The 19538-nt window shown below is 38.2% G+C and overlaps 1 protein-coding gene across 2 annotated transcripts in view; it reads right to left on the reverse strand.

The window, feature by feature from the left end:
- Window positions 1-8692: 8692 nt before the first annotated feature.
- Window positions 8693-19538, reverse strand: part of LOC107092418 (cadherin-2-like) — an 83252-nt gene continuing 72406 nt past the window's right edge. For both annotated transcript variants that reach the window (XM_015386899.1, XM_015386900.1), the window contains 2 exons: window positions 12530-12694; window positions 8693-8957 (listed from right to left, as the gene is read on the reverse strand). In XM_015386899.1, the coding sequence (XP_015242385.1) occupies window positions 8751-8957; window positions 12530-12694 (372 nt within the window). In that variant the 3' untranslated portion in view covers window positions 8693-8750. The remainder of the gene's footprint in view (window positions 8958-12529; window positions 12695-19538) is intronic.

Raw genomic sequence — 19538 nt, forward strand, 5'->3', positions numbered from 1 at the left:
TGCTGTTTACAGAAATATGTTTTTGTCCTCCAAACAAGTCTTAGATGTCTTTACTTCATACATGTGGTTAGACATGGTCTCCAAACAGTGAACTTTTTGGTGGAAAAGTCTAATTTCATGGCAAGCTGATGCTCTACAGCATTGCCAGACCATTGAACCTTTCCTGGGACATCCTATAGCACAGGTAATATTTTATTATCTTCATTTTACTAAAGGCCTGCACACCTCCAGCCAGTCACAGGTACACTTAAAAAAATTCTAGATGACCTAAAAAGGCAACTTAGATAAAATTTTAAGTTGGGCAATTAAAATAAATATCTTAAGTTTTGCTTTAGAGTTTGCTCAACTCTGCATCAAACTTTTATCAACTGAACTGTGAGTTGTACTAACTTCTAACTTTACATTGTAATAACTTTAAATTCTTTATTCTACAAACTCTCCCATAAGTCTGATTTTAAATTGTAATATTTTTAACTTAATTATTCTAGTAATTATCCTGTAAGTCGTACTTACTTATCATATCTGAATAATTACAGAAATGTGTAAATTATTTTTTCATTTTTTTTCCAGCACGTGGTTAAATTTTTGGACACAGGCTGACAGGAAAGGGGGTATGAGCAATGGTGTAACAACACAACAATAGGTCTGTAAGGAACATTATCTGGGTGGGCCCCATATGAAGTACAACACGTGATAAAGGTTCAAGGTACGGCAACAGTTCCATTATTGGGCCAAGAAGATACAATTATGCAATTCTCAGTAGTATATGATCACAGAAATATAGTGACTGCGCACCTTGAATGGAAACACTGGTGACAGCGTACCACCACATGTTACAGACATCCCAAGTTCCAAAAACTCATTTCAGGGAGATGCTTATTGAACCCTGCTGCCCGGTTTGATACATATTATATGAGTGTATTTTTTTTACCAACCGTCTAATGAACTATACACAGTTATTAACATAGTAGTTTAAAGTACTACTGTCTGCTTTGCTGTTGGTGTCGTGTTTAAACAGCTCACTATCATGTAGAAAGCAACTGCAGTCTCTGCTTACCGATATTTACGCCATTGGGTATGAGAGGGGGAGAGACATGCGGTAAAGGACCATATGTCAGATTCAAACCTGGGTCGCCTGCATCGAGGACTAAGGCCTCCATACATGGGTCCTGTGCACCGACCACTGCACCACTAAAGCACCAGAAATGTATGAAATGAACTGTACCAGGATCAAAGCCCTTCCAACAGGGCCATGTAAATGCAGACTAATGAGACCAATTGTCCCAGTCAACTTGTGCTACATTGTGTTGGTAGTTCTTTTGTCATCTCGAAGAAACACTTCCTTTTTGCCATTGAACCCACAACATTTAGTCGATCACAGTCATTTTTGTTGGACATAGCACAGGATCATTGAAAATAAAGGTGCCGTCTCTGAGCCACTATGCTCAGACTCTCCCTGGTCGTGCAGCAGGCCCCTCCACCTGCACTGTCTCTCGGTAGGGATGGCTCGCTGTCTCCTCCTCAAACACACGCTCCCTCCGGCCCCCAAAGCTGCGACGCTTCAGTTGGCTCTCTCTGTCTTTCACACTGCACCTACAGTAGACCTCTGCAATCTTTCTGCTCTTTTGGTTATAAGCTCAAGGATTTCTGTAAAAGAAAATGTGTTTCCCCCCTTACACTAGCTAGCGGATGCTAAACTTTAAAATCACATTGATAAACACTTTGCTTCTTAACTGGCTCTGAATGTGCATCATTCTTCTACATTTCCATTCCTGGACCTGTTCCAGACTCATCCTGAGTTTATTTTAAATATTTACTCCTAAAATCTCTCAAGCCTTTTTGTGTCATCTTCCCTTTTTCAGTTTTTTTGTCTGTTTTGTTTTTTAAATCTGTGCTGGACTTCTGAAAATCTGACATTCTTAGTTTGCAGCGAAATGAACTTTAAAAGTTGCAGCCCGTCGTTGTCCTGGTCAAACCATTTTACATTGGGTTGGAGAAGTTCTAATGGCCCCTTATTTAAAGAAAACATATTAGATAAACGTAATGCAGATACATTTATATAATTAGTTACTCTAATATCAGATATTTTCTGAAAAAATAATTCTGCCTGTATTTTTATTGGTGAGAGTATCAATTTTGGGCCCCTCTCTGTCCTTGCCCTGGGACAATTGACCCCCTTGCTATTCCATTATTAAATACTGAAATGTAAAAAAGTATTTTCTAAATAAAGATTTAAAAACCAACAAACCAAAACTAACATAAATCTGATTATAAATATCTTCCCTAATCCTTTTTAAATTTGAATTTTCTTTTTGCTTTGCCCTTACCATTGACCTTTTCCTTGACCCTTTTGGTCCCAGGGCAAACCCCAAAACAAGTTAAACTCTCTCATTGGTTAGACTGCCACACTTTGTTCAGAAAATAACCAATAAAAGACCTGGTTTTATCTAAGGAGCAACTATGATTGGTTTAACTAGTTTTCAGTGTGCTCAGGGACTAGAAGGATCATGGAAAAGGTGAATTGAGAGAGGAAAGTAAAAATAAAATGCAATTTCAAAAATGATTTGAAAATAGAAGTTGGAAAAAGAAAATAGAAATGGATTAAGGAATTATCTTTTTGAATGTTTTATTTGGAAAGGTATTTATAATCAAAGTGATTAATTCTGGTCTTTCAATCTTCGTTTTTTCAAATAGATTTTAGATTTAGATTGCATGATTGAAATGTTGCATTTGGAATGACTGTCTTTTTCTGTGACTCCATGCATCCTCCATCCACTGTATGTGCCCTTTCATCTCATTTACATTAACTTTAAACCCTACCATCTAAATGCCAGCACTGAAATGGTGACCAATCAGATCAGGGGTTCTTTATTTGTTTATTTTTCATTCTGTTTAATTGCAGTTTTGGTGAACTTGTGTGTTTTACAGAGATGTCAAGTAACAAAGCGCAAATACTTAGTTACTCTACTTAAGTACACTTTATAGGTATCTATACCTTACTCCATTACTTATTTTTCTTCCTACTTCTGACTTCTACTCATTACATTTTCACACAAGTAATTGTACTTTCTATTCCTTACATCTTGAAAAGAAACGTTACTCGTTACTCTTGGCTTTGGTTTTATGTTTATAAATATTTATTTCACGTCATGTGCTCCATCCAGTGCAGATCATTGGCGCCATCCACATCTAGTGAAAACTAGTGTAATGATGAGTCATATAACGCAAACACTCATCGGTTAGCTAAAGGAGATCATCAGAAGCAAGCAGGTGTTCTTCAAACTGCAAACGTGAATTGTCTATGCCATGCTACAATCAGGGGCGGATTTAGGAAATTTGGGGCCCTAGGCAAAGACAGGCAGGGGGCCCTCTGAATTGAGAAGACAACACATAAAACAGACCCATTATCCAGATAGAGAAATGTTAATAGAATAGACATCAATTATTCGTTCTAGCATTTGTCCCTCTCTTCTTGTCCCTTTTCTTCTTGTTTTCCTCTCTATGTTTTGTTCTCAGCTGACTTTTCATGCTGTCTCTAAAGGAATTAAAGATTTTTTCAAGCACTAAGCTCACTTAGCTGATTGCTCCTTCCTGTGTTTCCAAAAAGGCGAAAGTAAATAACCCAGTCCTCCTTTTCACTGTAGACAAGCCATGATCGGCTTCTCTGTTCTCCATTTTTCATTTGGATGAAATAATAGCTGCATGAATCATGACAGCAGACAAGATAGAGGAGAACAGGAGGCGGGGTTACCAATCTACTCGCTCTGGAGAGCAGAGTTCGCTGCTTTTAGGTGTTGTCTCCAAAGTCTCCAGTAGCAGAAAAAAGTCACTAGATTTGGCGCTAGGCGCTTTTTTGAAATCAAAGTTCTAGAGGGGTCTGAAAAGTCGCTAAATGTAGCGACAAAAGCGCTAAGTTGACATCACAGCTCTTTGCATCGTTTGTTTTCAAATGGTTTGCTGCTGTCTGTTTGAACCTTTCTGAACATGTGCAGCAAATGGACTGATCCAATATGGTGGACACTGAAGGGGGGGCTGATATTATAAGCGTTCTGATGGAATTTTTGCCAAAGGATTTTATCTAAAACATAATTAATGTGCGCAAAAAAGTAATAGCTGTAATAGCCATACATGTAAACAGAGTTTTATGGGGCCCCCAGGAACTTGGGGCCCTAGGCAGCTGCCTAGTATTGCCTAATGGTAAATCCCCCTCTGGCTACAATGTAGGATTCCGAAAAAGACGTCGAAATGTCTGAAAGGTCGGAAACAGGCGAGAGCGTATCGGAAGATGGAGACCAACAAGACCTCCCTCATCCTTGGTCCTATCTCAAAGAATTTTTCAAAATAGTCGGAAAATTGAGCTTTCAATTCATATAGTGGCCTCTGGCTGTTTTTGTTAAAGGTTACTTTATACTTTAATACTTTAAGTAATTTTTGGAGCACATACTTTTTAACTTTTATTTGAGTAAAGAGGTGTGTTTTTAAACTGCAGTATCTATACTTCTACTTAAGCAACAAATGTGTGTAATTTTGACACCACTGGTGTTTTAAGGCTCTAGTTCCCTTTATCCTCCAGTGTGGATTTCCGCTTTACTTATCAGATCTGTTATTTAGTGTTTTGTGGGTTTAGTGATGGTTACATAGTGAGCTTTTATTTTCCTCCACAACACTGCCACTTCAGATATGTGATATACAGTATATTTGTGGCCATCCACTTGAAACGTGAAGAGAAGCTTGAGGATGGTATTGTGTGAAACTAATAGTAGAACAGCAGCTTCTGAAACATTTGAACCAACAGCCATGTCAGGTTAAATGTCATTAAAAGTGAAACTAACCCCAGGGTTAGTTTCCCTTACCCCTCAACCAGACAAATTTTGAAAAATTGCTACAAAAGGAGTCAGAACCAAGAGAGCCTGAGGGGCAGGGGTCTGGCTTCTCATTTTGAGGTGGAGGACTTTCACCCCCCTCTTCATCAGAGGTTGAAGGAGGCTTTGTGAAGCCAGTGGCTGGAGCCTTATCAGCTGCAGACGGTGATTCAGCAATACCTAAAGCCGGCACCGCAGAGGAGGACAGGATGACTTGTTACGGGGGCGTGTGTATTTATACCAGACTTTGGGGCTCTACTGAAGAAAGAACATTCAACTGCAATAGCCTCCCTGTAACCAAAAAAGGCCAGCACTAAAAAAGTTTTAAGACAAATTCTGCTAAACAATAAAAGCCCACATAATGTAAAAAAGAAATAAATGCAGTGTAACATTATAGTAGCACCCCATAAGTCTAGTTTATACAGTTCATCTATAAAACCTGTTGGTGCAGCAGGCTGATAGATTTCTATTCTGCTGAGGACTTTGAGAAAGTAATATCTAACTGCATATCTATTTTGACTGCTTGGTTAGCAGTTAGAATCTAAGTAACACTTGACCACACAGTTGATGGAAAAAGGTCCTACCACATCCATTACCTCTTTAAATTGAAGATTCTCATCCAGGTAACAATCCACTGGACTTTGTTTCTAAGTTTGAAGACGTTTAGCTTCCCATCTAGGAAGCTTTCTCAATTGAAAATGTCTAGGGTAGCATTGAGTTTCCAGCTTTCAGAGTGGCCCAAAGGCTTTGCTATGGCCTAGGAAACATGCAAGTTGAACCAAAAAAAAAAAAAAGGTCCAGCCATTAGTAATGGAGAGTCATTGTTGGCCTGCAAAACCACAATACTGGCCCATTACCTCTTTAGATTTGGGCTCTGACTTGTGGCATAGATTCAGTTGAAGCAGGTTAAAAGAGAAACAGATGTTACTAAACAGTCAAACCTTCAAGGTTTATGTTTTCTTTGTGAACGTAGACAGTTTTATTAAACATGGAACAACATTAGCATCAAAAAGTGTCAGGGATACATTTTGTTTGCTTCACAGTCAGCTTTGCTTCATCTCAGATGCTTCTTACTGATAACATCCTGTATAACCTTTCAGACATCAGGGAAGGTTCTCCTGCTCTCCATTTCAAAAAGAAAAAAAAAGGAAATTGTGGAGCAATGTTTTTTTATTATTTGACCAGAGCAGATGCTGTAAACAAGAATATCTCATAAAAAAAGATACTGCTAAACTAATAACTCTGGTTCAGAGATTTCTAGCTCTGATTTGAAGGTATTGGAAATGTGATTCTGTAATTTTTTCCTTTCCATTTCTGCACTCTGTGTGTGTTCTCCAGCTGGTGCCTATTGTTCTAAAGCAGACAGATGTGTGTATTTTAATAGCCTAAATTCACTCATCTTAGCCTTAAAAAGCAAACAAGAAGATGTCTAAAATGTCAAAGTACTTCTTTAATGGTGCAGAATCTCCTCAAAGCATTCTCTGCTTCAGTGCAAACACTGGAAACTTCTAAGCTTTAAAATGAAGCCCTTTTTTAAACGTTGAATCACTAAACACATGTCTGCTGGCTCAAGATCAAAGTCAGCAAGACGGGTTAGTCAAAAGTTAACCCCTTCCATTAGGGGGCAGAGACAAAAGGAAAGAGAAAATGAATTGCTTCTGTTTGGAAACCTCAAGGTAAAATGGAAGTAGCTCATTCCAGCAAACATGAATTAGTTGCAGTTGGAACAAAACCTGGAGGTCAGACTTTTTTTTTTTTCACTTTAAATTTGGCTCTGTAGTGTAATATTTTGTGTCAACTCTGGTAAATGGAGTGCAGAGCTGTGCACACTCAGAGATAAGCTCTGCACTCCACAAGGTCACTTGAAAACAAGGGCTCATTGGCTCTCCAAGGAGCAGGTTGAGAAATTTCAACAAAAACACCAGCGAACCAGACTTTAAGTCCAGTTTTACTCTGTCTTTATCGTGTCGACTTGGCTAAATGTTAAATACCCGGCTTTAAAACTGAGAAGAAGCAGGTGATGTCTGGAATGTTTACGACTGATTTTAACAACCAAAAAATAAAAAGTAACTTATGTCTTCAACCTGGAGCAAAAACAAAAGGGAGTCTCTTAAGAATAAGAAGCAGTGTTGGGATTAGCAGGAAATCTTCATCTCGAGGTCAAGTCTAATCTGACAGTGCAGCACTCAACTGAACAAATCCCTAAAAGCAGACCGGTGGGGGATGAATCTGTTTTCTGGAAGTTTCCTCCCTTCACTTGCGGCACAGATAGTGTTACATCCTGATTTTACTGTTTAGTTTTAAGCTCAAAAAGCAGCAAAACCTTAATGGATAAGGGTTTAAATATTGTTCTGTACAATCTCTATAAACAAAAAATAAAAGCATAAATGATGACACCTTTGACAAAATGGTCCAAGGAGTGCTATTTTATGCAAAAGCTATTGTTCTCAGAGAGTACAGAATTCACATTGTAATTAAGCCTCTGAAGTTATGCTGAGCAGGAAGAAATAAAGAAACGGGGGCTTTTAGCTCCAAAATCAGCCTTTTATTTGGATGATTGGGGGTCAGAGATGTATAATTTGTGTTCCAGTACACACCGTTATCCACAAGGCTCAAGTTCAAAACCCTTTCTAGTCTTAAAGCTGAATCAGTCAGTTCCCGTTAGCATTTTACCAAGCCCACTCTCCCTCTTTTTGGTACAAATTCAAATGTTGTGCGGACAAGATCACTACTTCTCAATGTTTTTCTTCATTTTATTTTTTTTTATTTCTTTTTTTATACAAAAAAACTTTAACTTCTACACATGTAATCTTACCAAGAATTGTATTTTCTTGTTGCTGTCACTAAATAAATTTGGGGAACAATTTTTTTTTTCTCAAATTTTTGTCATTATGAAAAGATAAAAACATGCAAAAAACTTTTAATTTGTCGTCCAAATTATACATGTACAAGTTTGGGACTTTTGCACTGTTTCATAATACCACATCAAAAAAAAGGAGAAAGGAAAAGATAACAGTATGTACACATCTTTTTTACAGCGAAATAAAAGTTGAAAACATCAGATAATAACTAAGGCAAATTAAGTGTACATAGATTAGACCAAAACAGTTTATTTTTCATTTTTTTGTAAAATACTACATCACCTCAAAAAAAAAAAAGAAAAAAAAAAAACTAAAGAAAATATTGCTACAAAAAGTGTGATTTATAACTCCCTTTATTTGCAACCAGCTGCATAATTTTAATTTTTTAGTGAGTAACTAAAAGTCTAGCATACTGTACAGTGCTGCTTTAAATCGCTTTTCCTTCCATCAGAGATTTATTTAAATATTATTTAAACAGGAGCATTGTGTAACCAAAAAAAAAAAGAAAAAAAAAGCACGTAGAAGCATAGTGTAACATACTTTGTTTGAAATCACTCCAAAAGTCAGTACCATTAAAGCCTTGAACATAAAACTAATCATTTAGATCCAAAAAAATGTACAAAAAGGCACATTATATCCCAGTGCTTCTGTACTGTGAAATTCAAGTTTAACTGAGCGCATTCAATACCGACAATCTGAGTGGTGACAGTCCGCCGAATGTTATCTCCCCACGTCCTTCACACTTGGAGCACAGGCTATGCCTAAGCTTTCAACAAGCATATGTATGCGTAGACTACAACAATAAGCCTAGGTTGGTTGTTTTTGTGTGTTTCCTTTTGAGAAAAGAAAAAAAAAAATAATTCTGAATCATTGTTTATCATTTGTATTTTTTCAGTCACGGTTCTATCACTCTCAGGGAATATCAGAAGCTGTCTGTGTCCTTCATTGGGAAATCTTTCCTTCTCTTCATTTTTTTTTTCTTCTTAAAAATCTTAACTTTTCATCCGTCGCGGTGTGCCTGTGCATCCTAGTCATCGCTTCCGCCGTACATGTCCGCCAGTTTTCTGAAACGAGGGCCCCAGTCGTTGAGATAATCGTAGTCCTGGTCGCCCCCGCTGCTGGAGGAATTGAGCGAGCTTAGGGAGCCGGCCGTGGAACCGCTGCCCTCGTAATCGAACACAAGCAGGGAGTCGTAGGGAGGAGCAGTGGGGTCGTTGTCGGCTGCCTTCAGGCCCTGTGCAGGACAAACAGAAAAAGAAAAAAAAAAATCATCACTTTTAGGCGGAGTTGTCAAATAAAGGTTACTTGGACTATTTAATATCCACAAAACTTGAACCCCAAAAGCTTTCTAATATCATATATAACTAAACATTTCCTCTTTTATGCCAGTAAGGATTTGTTTTGTACTTTCAAATGACTTATCTTCATATAAACATGTTTTCATACCTTTCATACAATTAAGCTCTTGAACATTGTGAGTTTTATTTCAGGTAATGATATTCCTCTCAGGCCATATTGGTACAGGGCTAATTTCACCACAGATAATGACACTTTACTGTTTTTTGTGCAGTTACTGCACATAATGTGCAGAGAGCAGGTTGGTCTCTGGGATACAACTACTCGATAGTGTAATGTCTGGAGACTCGCCATGTTTATTTTGTTTTTATCATATACTTGTATATAACTCAACAGATGAATGTGATACCTTCAGGCATCTGGAAATTGAGCTTTCATGAAACCCTGATGCACTCAACTGTAGGGGGGTTTTAACTCCTAGCCTACAGCGCTGTGGTGTTAAAGGCAGATTAGACAGTTTGTATTCAATAAGAAAAATATTTTTGCAATATTTGAGACTTTCAAGAGGTTTGACTTGTGAAGATTTCTGCTTCTGCTTTACACAAAAAAAGGCATGGACTGAGGATTGAGCCACATAAACATTGCTTCTCTCAACGTGCTGCTTCTAACAAACAAGCCAATTTACCGTAAAACCTTTCAGAGAATATCTCTCCACTTATTTAAGAAATGCGGTTCTTGTCCATATTCATCAGGCTCTCCTGCTCCTTTGAGGTTTCTCTGCTTTTAGTCAGATCTTCCCTATGTTTCTAGGATACAGAATTATCCACTTCTTGATCAGAAGTGGATTTTAAGCATGACTGGCAGCCTTAGATGCCCAGTAGAAACTCCTCTCCTCTCAACCCTTGTGACCGAGCCCCTTGCTCTCCCCTGCCATGCTAGTGCAGCTCTGATAGGATGTCGTCTGCCAGATAGCTCAAAACATCTTTAATATTTTATAGATATCCAGCTCAGTAAACCATACACCCCACGCAGGATGAGGGGTAGTGGCTTGTTTGCAGGCGCATGCGTATCGTCGTCATCACCAGCACGCTGCTTGGGAGTGGTTCTACTCTGAAGATTGTACTTGACATTCCCAGAATCCTCATAGCAGCACCAGAGGTCCTTATGGATTGTTATTGATTTCCAGCCTCATTCACTAACAGGACTCTGGAGACTTGATGGATTGCTAATCTAGGAGTTGAGATGTGCTTTGGCCATGAATCACTTTTGGAACCGAGCCTGGTTTCTCCCTCTTACCGCTGGAACTGAGGACACTCAACAAATAATATGTGAATTAAAAGAAGTACATGAACATAGCAGAGAAATGAGACTTCAGTTTGCTGAAACTCGTCAAAGATTTATGGTTTCTCTATATAGCCACTATAGTGTTGAAACGCTCTCAAACAAAGATAGCGTATTAAAGTGGCTGGGCACTTAGCCATTATTTTCCACTTGTTAGATTTTGCAAAGTATTTCCTCAGGGTTGTGACGCTGATCATTTTGTGGAAAATATGACAGATGGATAGTTCATTTCAATTACAACCATAATGGCTCTGCTGGAGATGGCCCTCTCCATCTAAGAGTGGCAGTTTCATAAAGTTAGTCAATAACTGAACTGGGCGTTGTAATAAAAGATTTCATTATAACAGAGTTATTCACTGTTGTAGAAACAATCACAGCCCGTAAGTATGAAATTATTAACTGCCTCCACTTTTTGGAGCCTCTCTGTCCCGCAGATAAAAAGAAGTGTAATCAAAGTGGCTGCTATCACAGAAAGCATGAGGGCTGAAAAGAGCCACTGTGCAAAACACTGAGTGCAATCACTTCAACTTTTGTCTTCTGCGTCCACCTGTGAGCCACAGTGATTTGGTCAGGTTGGTGCCAATGTTTTTAACTCTGCTGCTTTCCGTGAGAACAGGCCAAAGTTGATTAATGGAGCGCCGTTTGTCCAAATAAGGAGTTGAAATGCTTATGGTAGGCGTATGCTGGACTTTTTTTTTTTTTGTCCTTCTAATTTAATTAAGAGCTCCGAGGGAATGTGCACGATTCAGGATGGTGATGAGACACTCTCCCCCTTCCTCCCTCCCCTTCCCTACTCCTCTTTGTCTCCCCTCTCTGTTGGCAGCCAGCCCCATCAGTTAGGTCATTCCAGCTCAGTGGGTGTGCTGCAGCTACCATGACTTCGCTTTAGGTGCAGTCAATTTTAAGACTATGATCAGACCTACACTAGCTAGTTCGAGAGGAAACTTCGATCACATCAATAAGCTCTGATTTAAATCATTTTGTTGCATCTCTGGCTGTATGGTTAGGGTTGCTGTCTTCCTAGATGGTAAACATCTGCCAGTTTCCCCCTTCCTTTTTTTTTTCCAGACTCCATTTGGTAAGTCTTAAGTGTTGACCTATAATGAAGTCACATGTAATTTCTTGTACTGGTTCTAACCAGCTTCCCTCTCTAGGTTTGGAGAACTACTACTATAGGTAGTAGCCAGACTTTACAGTTTAGGCTGTTTTGAATTTTTCTAAGGAGAGTAAGAACACAGAAGGAAGTTTAAAAACGTCCATCACACTTTTGTGATTTATATTTGTAAAAAATTAAAATCAATGTAAAAGGAGAAGAAATTATGCATGACCTACTACTTTCTACTTAGATAACACATAAAACCCCAATGACCTTAAAAGCTGGTACACAATACAAAGTATGAAAAAAGTCCACGCCGTTTTTTTAACCACAAAATATTCCTCTTTATACTGGCGTTTGAGACAAGTTCATAACGTTTCTTTTGTGATTCATGATGTGAGAGGGTTGTGAATTGTACCCGGTTAAAAGGAAGCGAGAGATAAATGGCGGGGTAGCAGAGTCAAAAAGAGCTGGCTCTAATCTAAAAACATGGGCGCCGTCCAAAAACTAGGAGCGAACTTCATTTGTAATGCAGTGAAACTCCTGTCAGTGGGGGCTTGTGAAAAATATATGACTCCTCTTTTTATTTTACATTCTCCCTTCATGCCGGAGTCAATGATGGCCCCAGGCAAACGAGGGCACTCTGAGAAGTGCATGTGGAGAGAAAGCCAATGCACTGCTGCTCTCATCTTCTATTATTATGCTGACACATCTCTATCTCTACTTTACAGACAGAGGAAAACAATTATCTCTGAGCAAGTTAGTATCATATACATTTCTGGGTTTATACGAGTTACAGCAGATATGTGTGAAATTAGAAAGGGTTCTTCATCCCTACTGGTAAAACATTGAAACCCCCCCAAAAATAATAAATGAAAATGTTTTTCAGCTAAAAAGCAGTCCTTGATGCGTACTCATAAAAATAACACTGTTTAGCTTGATAGAATTGGGAAACTGATTCAACTTCAAAATAAAATGTTGGATTTTTTATTTGCATCGAGTCTCTCATGTTTAGTCTCTTCCTAGGATTTTATTCCAGCATGCAGTAACAGTTTCAGTAACTATGTTTTTACCTCATTGATGAAGTCTCCGATGTCTCCAGGATGGGGTGCTGCTGACCTTATTGGATACTGTGGCTCGGGGTGGAGGGGTCTCTCGTCTAGACGGCGGATTGCAAGTGGCTTGATGGCATCGGGCTCTAATGTGTCTGGCTGCTGAAGCTGACTCAGGTCATAATCCTGGGGAACATGCAAACAGATGGAGCTTAGCTGAGCTGTGTGACAAGACCCAGAACTGAGTGAGATTATTAAAACAGATAAACACATCCTGTGCTGTAAAGAGCGTGAAGAAGTTCAACTGAGGGAGGGAAGATTTTAAAGTTAAATTGCAGCAAGGAGAGTCGAGTGAACATGAGGGGGGACTTTAATCTTCTTTCCTGTAAAGGAACACACCAAGGAACAACTTGACACATAAAAAGAGCCAGAACTGAAGGGGTTCAAGCTGAGGAGCACATCATATGCTGCATACTTTCTGTACTTGTGCACGGTAAAGCAGGAAGGATGTGCAGCAACTATTTCGCTCTAATCAATGCCCAGACACGGGATGGTGGATATGCATAAGCCACCGCTAATCCTATTAACATTACCAAGGCAACCTGAATGGCTGGTGGTTTGTGCAAAGTCATGTGCGAGGGAGAGAGGACGAGAAGAGAGGGAGGAGGGGAAAGAACTGAAGAAAGAAGCTGTGATGGAGAGTGGAGCGAGTGAGCTGAATGACGGCTGGATGGCATCAGGGTGACGGCAGATATGATAAAGATAATACCATTTGAGAGGCAGTGTGTGCCTAATAGGCGTGCATGATGGATTGTCCCTCTTTAAGAGATTTTCAGTAATCCATCCATCTCTAATATCCCTCTTCAAAATTATCTTTGCTCAGTTGCAGATGTATATTCTAACACAGGCACTCTCAACAGGAACAGGGATGTTAAAATAAACATGAGGGCATGTAAATGCAGAAGGAAACCCAAACACAGGGAGGAAAGTATGCATGCTGTTATGCTGTTACAGGAGATTTACTGAACAATTATTGTATCAAAGAATGTAACCATTACAGTTATAAAATGTGTGATTGTTTATACAGTTTGTCTTTTTAACTTGTCACCAGCTGCTCTGATTTGTGAGTACCTAACAAACAGGCAAGAGTTTGCTTTTACTCAGCAGGACAGCCAAAATTACAGCAGGATGAATGCCTGAAGCATATAAATAGGGGCCTTATTAGTCTAAACAGCAAGTTTGGCCGATAAGCAAAGACAAAATTCTTTAAACCTTAACATTAAAAACCTTAAACAAACATGAGTTGATAATTTTCCCTTTAATGAACAAAGTGAGACTGCACCAGGAGAGGCCCATCCTGCGGCTATCAGTGTTAGAACGAAGCATGTGGCTAAGCATGAAATGTACCAGCATCCCTGAATTTAGCATATTATAATTTAGTCTATTTAAATGCTTGGTGAGTTATCATTATGGGCATGCTGTGTTTAATAATTGTGTTAAGAAACAGTTTTGAATGTGACCTAACCCTGTGTTTTAGTTTGACACATCATTCCCAGATAAAAATCCTCTACCTGGTGAACTAAGTTTACGTATTTTTTCACAAACTGTAGCCATTACATATGTGCTGCCCTACATCCGGTTTCAGTAGGTATTTTTTACACATGTATCACTCCTGTGAGCAACTGGTTAAGTCTCAAATTCATTAATCCGTCTTCTAGGTACCAGATCTGTTCATACTGACCCACACAGGCCAATAGACGATGATATTGGTGATATGCCCTGAACACACCGAATCCAATTTAGCATCTGATCCGATAGAATCATGTCAGACGAGGTTGTGGCGTTTAGCTCTCATTAGAAGCTAGTGGGGATGATCACACCCAACACGATTTTCTGCACGGGGTCTTGCAAAGCTCCGATTGAGGTATATGTTTTTCGGACCACACAGCAATTCAGCGGCAAATTCAGGGGCTGTTACAAAGTAAAACACTTCCGCTTTGGGGGAAAAACACAAAATAAAATATGTCAAAGGCAAGAGAAAACATGTTCGGAATTTCACGGACTATATAGAGCAGGCAGGACCGACTGGTGCATAAATGATTAATGAAACATTTCTGGTAAAAAGAATACTTTATCAATTTCTGTCCTCCTGAACTCCTATCTAAGATAAAGTAGTGATCATCTTAGGGCCTCGAAAAAGCAATCAGGGACACAAGAAAATACAGCTTATCACTCTCCTTGAGGAACAAAAAAAAACTTTGACAAACTTTAGGAGGACAAAAAACAGATATAGTAAATAGTAACCCTCTTAGAACCTCACAAAAACAAAACAACACGGGGCAGACAGTGCAGGTAAGCGCAGCTACTCTCTCTGCCCTATTGATGAAAAAATGAAATAAAATATTTGACAAACGTTCCTTGTTTTTTCCTTTTTATTTATTTATTTTTTTTAATTTTTTTTTTAATAACTTTTCATAATCTTTCCCAGTCAAATGTGGGAAATTGTTTCAATTTGGGTGGCACAGAGAAAGAAGTGAAAAAATTCTGCAATGATCTGCTCGCCCTGAGTAGTTGGAGCCTCTCTATATGCAGTCAGTGTGACATGAAAAAAAAATTATAATAAATTGGTTTGAAGATTAAAATAGTAGTACAGGCTTTAGTTATATACTTATAGTTCCTAGGTGGAATATTGTGGAAGTATTATTTAGTTTTTATTAAATAAAATAATGAATTTTTTAATAGCCAATACAACATCAACGCTGCTCTGAAAAATATAATTTCTGCAGCAATGTGGTTTCAACTGCAAATATGTCAAAACTAAAGTAAAACATCTTCTCTGCTCATAAAACAGAATAATTCATGTAATTCGTGGGTGATATAATTTAATACAGGTTAGTTGTCAGTTGTCATATTATTTGTTGCTTGTAAAAACAACCCTAATGCTATGGGTGGATCATGAGTAATGCTCAGCAGATGGACATTAGGCAGTTACTATGGCTTTGATGACATCTCTTGGTAAAAGATTCCACATTATTACATGAGTTTTATTGCAAAGCTTCATTTAGTAGCTGTCAGCATGTGAGTTTCTCTGGTAAATTAAGTCTAAGTGATTATTAAGGGCCCTGGCTATGAAGAAACATCTTTAAAGCTCAGCTTATTTTAAAATAAGGGAAGGAAGCAGCTTCTGCTTTGCCCTGCTGTGTAGACACCATCTGATCCTAAACTCTGAGATGACTGCAAGAAAACATTGACTAAACCTACCATTAGCCACTCACTGCACTAAATATGGCGTGTTCACCTTCCATGGTGCACTGAAGGGCCGTATTTTAAATGCATGGAACAGCAATTGTTATAGTCTTGGTATAATCTGAAGTTATTTGATACAACATAAATTGGTTAATTCCAGATCCCATCTTATCTGATCTTGTTCCTCCAATCTTCTATTACCTCATGGGCTGGAAATGGCATCATAACCATAGTGTTTCCATATTTGTTTATTTTTCAGTAGTAGTTGAATTCCTTGTAGATATTTCACAAAAAAAGTCATGTTTTTCACAAAAGTCTCTCATGCTGGTGGTAGATTTATTTCAGTTCATTAATTTCATTCCTCGTTAAAACCTTTTCATATTTTAACTGAATAATCCCTTGCTTGTAAAGCAACCCTAATGCTATAGGTACACCATGGGTAATGCTCAGCAGACAGAAATTAGGCAGTTATTATGGCTTTGACGAGATCTCTTGGCACACGATCCCACATTATTACACGAGTTTTATTACAAAGCTCTGTTTAGTTGCTGTCAGCATGTTAGTTCCTCTGTAAAAAATCAGTCCAATCAATTATTACTGACTACACCCCACCGACCCCCAATCAGCCTGTATGGCACGCTTAGAGCCCCCATGTGCATTTAGCTGTAAGGGACATATTATGAAAATAAATCCAATCTTTTGAACCAAGGCTAGGAGAAGCAGTTAAAAAGGTTAATGCTAAATGAAAGATATTTTGTGTGTTGGGGAACATTGACTAGATGTAAACTAATTGTAATAGTAATAATTTAGGGAATTTTGGGAGGAATGTTTTCACCGCAAAGCTTTAATTGTATTAATAGCCATAATTAAATATTTAATGTTACAGAAGCGTTATTTTAACATGATAGAAATTTCAAAGCTCATAAGAAAGGTTATAAAGTTTTAACCCATAATTTTCATAAACCAGAGGCTTCAGTTGGCATCTTTCTGACGTTATCCTAAATCAAATATAAGCAAATACATATATCTAAAACCAAATAACTTAAGGTGCCATTTTTAATATCTAAATTCTTTTGAAAATATCAATTTAAAATTTGAACCAAATCAAAACCATGCAGGCTCAATTCAATTTTCACCGGAAAGAGAATAATTGAAGCCAAGTTAGGAAATCCATTTGTGTGAATTTCTGTAAGGAGCTGGATGTCAAAGGAGCCCAATCCACCAAACCATAAATGACATAATGACATAGCAGCTCTAAGTGGTGAAGTGGCGTCTCCCTCGTATTCTGAAATGGTTGCCCATGGCATTCATAACCACGTTCAAACATAAGCATCTAAACATTCACATTCTATACACATCATTTGTGGTGAGTCAAATTCAAAAATGTCTTACCAAGTTAAGTGTTAAAGGCTGTGGTGATAACAGGATGAGATTAGTTTCAATAGTAAATTAAAATTGAAGCAAACTGCAGGACAAGAAAATTCAATCCAATTTGTCACTTTAATTTTGTCATGTTTAAATGTGCACAAGAATACAAATAATAAGAACAATGACTGAGGTCATTTTTGAATAAGTGCATACAAAAGACTTTAATGCTAATAGAGGAGAAGATGTCGCCATAATCATTTTGGATTAATAGCTTTTTTAAATATTCCAACTTTTCATATTATAGCACAGTAAAATAAGAAAACAAAAAGAGAAAAAGAGAAAGAAAAAGAACTAAATATTTTACATTGCTGCCGATTAGTGAGATTTTATAGTTCAATTTTCATCGTTTGCCAATTATTAGTTCAGAAATACATGTTTTAGAAACTATTCTAAACTGATTTTAACAGACTTTTTTTTTTACGTAAGGAAAGTAACGTTCATTTCAATTCGTGGAGTTAAATCTACCAATAGAGAGCAGTGCGTGAGGAGAACGAAGGATGACTGAGAAAGTAAAAGACTATTCGCCCATACGGTGATAAAGTGAAAGAACCTTCTTTCAGCAGAACAGACAACTGTTCATTCATGTCTTGATCAGTTTAATTTGCAGAAAAGTGAGTAAATGTTCAATTGTGCAACTTTTAATTTACTCCCTGCCCTGATTTGCTGTTAGGCTTTCCTTGTTTATCAACAATCATTAAGCGCAACTTCAGCATGACGAAGCCTCGCTATGCTCGATTCATTCACCAGTGCAAACAACAAACAAGTACGGTCAGATAGAGACTTAGAGGTTTCTTTATGGAGGATTTTTAAATGATGGGGTCAAAATCAAGTAGGGGAACTAAACCGCATCTCACATAAGCCCAATGCTAACATCTACATTAAACTATCATCGTCATACAACGGAGTATTCAATGTTTTATTGAAAATAAATCTAGTTATTTTATCATATTTTTCTTTCTTTTCATGTATGACCTAAAGGATCTTAACATTTCTCAAATATCCATGAGTGAAAGATAAGGGTGTGCACTCTGGTTGCTAGGCATTACCAGATTGGATGTCTTTAAGCAAGTTTTCCCCTCCTCCTTCCCCCTCTCCCTATTTTAAGGTTAAGTAGCTTAACTATGCAGTTCCACCTTTCTCATTTAAGTTTCAGTAATAACATTTGGATGTGGACAAGGCAATTACTCCCTTTGGTTCAGTGTTATTAGAATTAAAGTCACCACGACTGCAAAAATAGCTAATCTTGTTCTAAAACAAAATTAAAACAAATTCCTTTTAAATCGCTGTGAATGGAATGACATTTCAGTCTTCCCTTTAAAGGAAGAAAAAAAACTTTCAGAAAAGACTGATTGTTAAGCTGAAAGATTGGGGGAAAAAAAATAAAATATTGCCTTTTCTCACAGCTCGTCTCTCATCGCACTATTAAAAGGTAAATCTAAATCAAATCAGTCTAAGGTCGTTCTAAAGAGACAAACCTGCTTCCTCCTTTTCCCTTGCTCTAAGGAGAATCGTCAAACAACCACTTCTCAATTTTCTATTATTTCTGGTGGGTTTAGTTTTTTTTCTTTTGCCCAATTTACAGGGAACGAAAGCAGATCACCAGTCTAGCTTTGATGAAATGAAGCCTATTCAAATCCGTACAAACCAGGAAGATGACAGCAGCAACTAAAATCAAATTCAGTGAGAGCACCCAATGGTCTGACACTTCAATTTCCTCCTCAGTGGGAGATAGGGAGAACAGAGGTGAGCATTATAAAGACTACATCACTGGGAAAGTCAGGCCCATTTTTTACCCAACACGGACTGCTTCCCATTCCACAGACAAGACCATTTTCTCCTGATGCGGTGGCCTTTCTCCGCCAAACGGGAAGCTTGTTTTCCCTCAATAAATCGCTGCACCCACACGTTTGCCTTTGAGGGGTGTTATGTGCCACAGTCTCCCTTTTCAACATGTTCTGGTCCACAGGTCTGTGCATTTTATGAGTGAGACTGAGAATGTTAATAGACAAATGGATGTTCTCCCTCCTGCCTAATCACCAGCAGATGTGTAATGGCTTTCCAGTCATATTGTTACCTTAGACTGGGCTTCATTATTGCACCCCAGCAGATGTCTGTCTCTAAATGACATCAGCTCACCAATTACACGTCTCCGAGGCTAATTTGGCACTGCAATGGGTCAGGCTGGGGTCTGCCTCACATTTCTGTTATACCTAAGCCACCAAAGCACTTCAGCCAGCAGCAGGAAAATAGCCCATTTGCTATAATCCTGCCTTTTTTATGAAATGATTCCATCCTGCTAACAAGGGTTATTAGGACAATTGAATTCTGTGTGTGTCTGATCAGGATACCGAGATGG

This window comes from Cyprinodon variegatus, unplaced genomic scaffold, assembly GCF_000732505.1.
Source record: "Cyprinodon variegatus isolate N-32 unplaced genomic scaffold, C_variegatus-1.0 Scaffold380, whole genome shotgun sequence".
In the NCBI taxonomy this organism is placed as follows: Eukaryota; Metazoa; Chordata; class Actinopteri; order Cyprinodontiformes; family Cyprinodontidae; genus Cyprinodon; species Cyprinodon variegatus.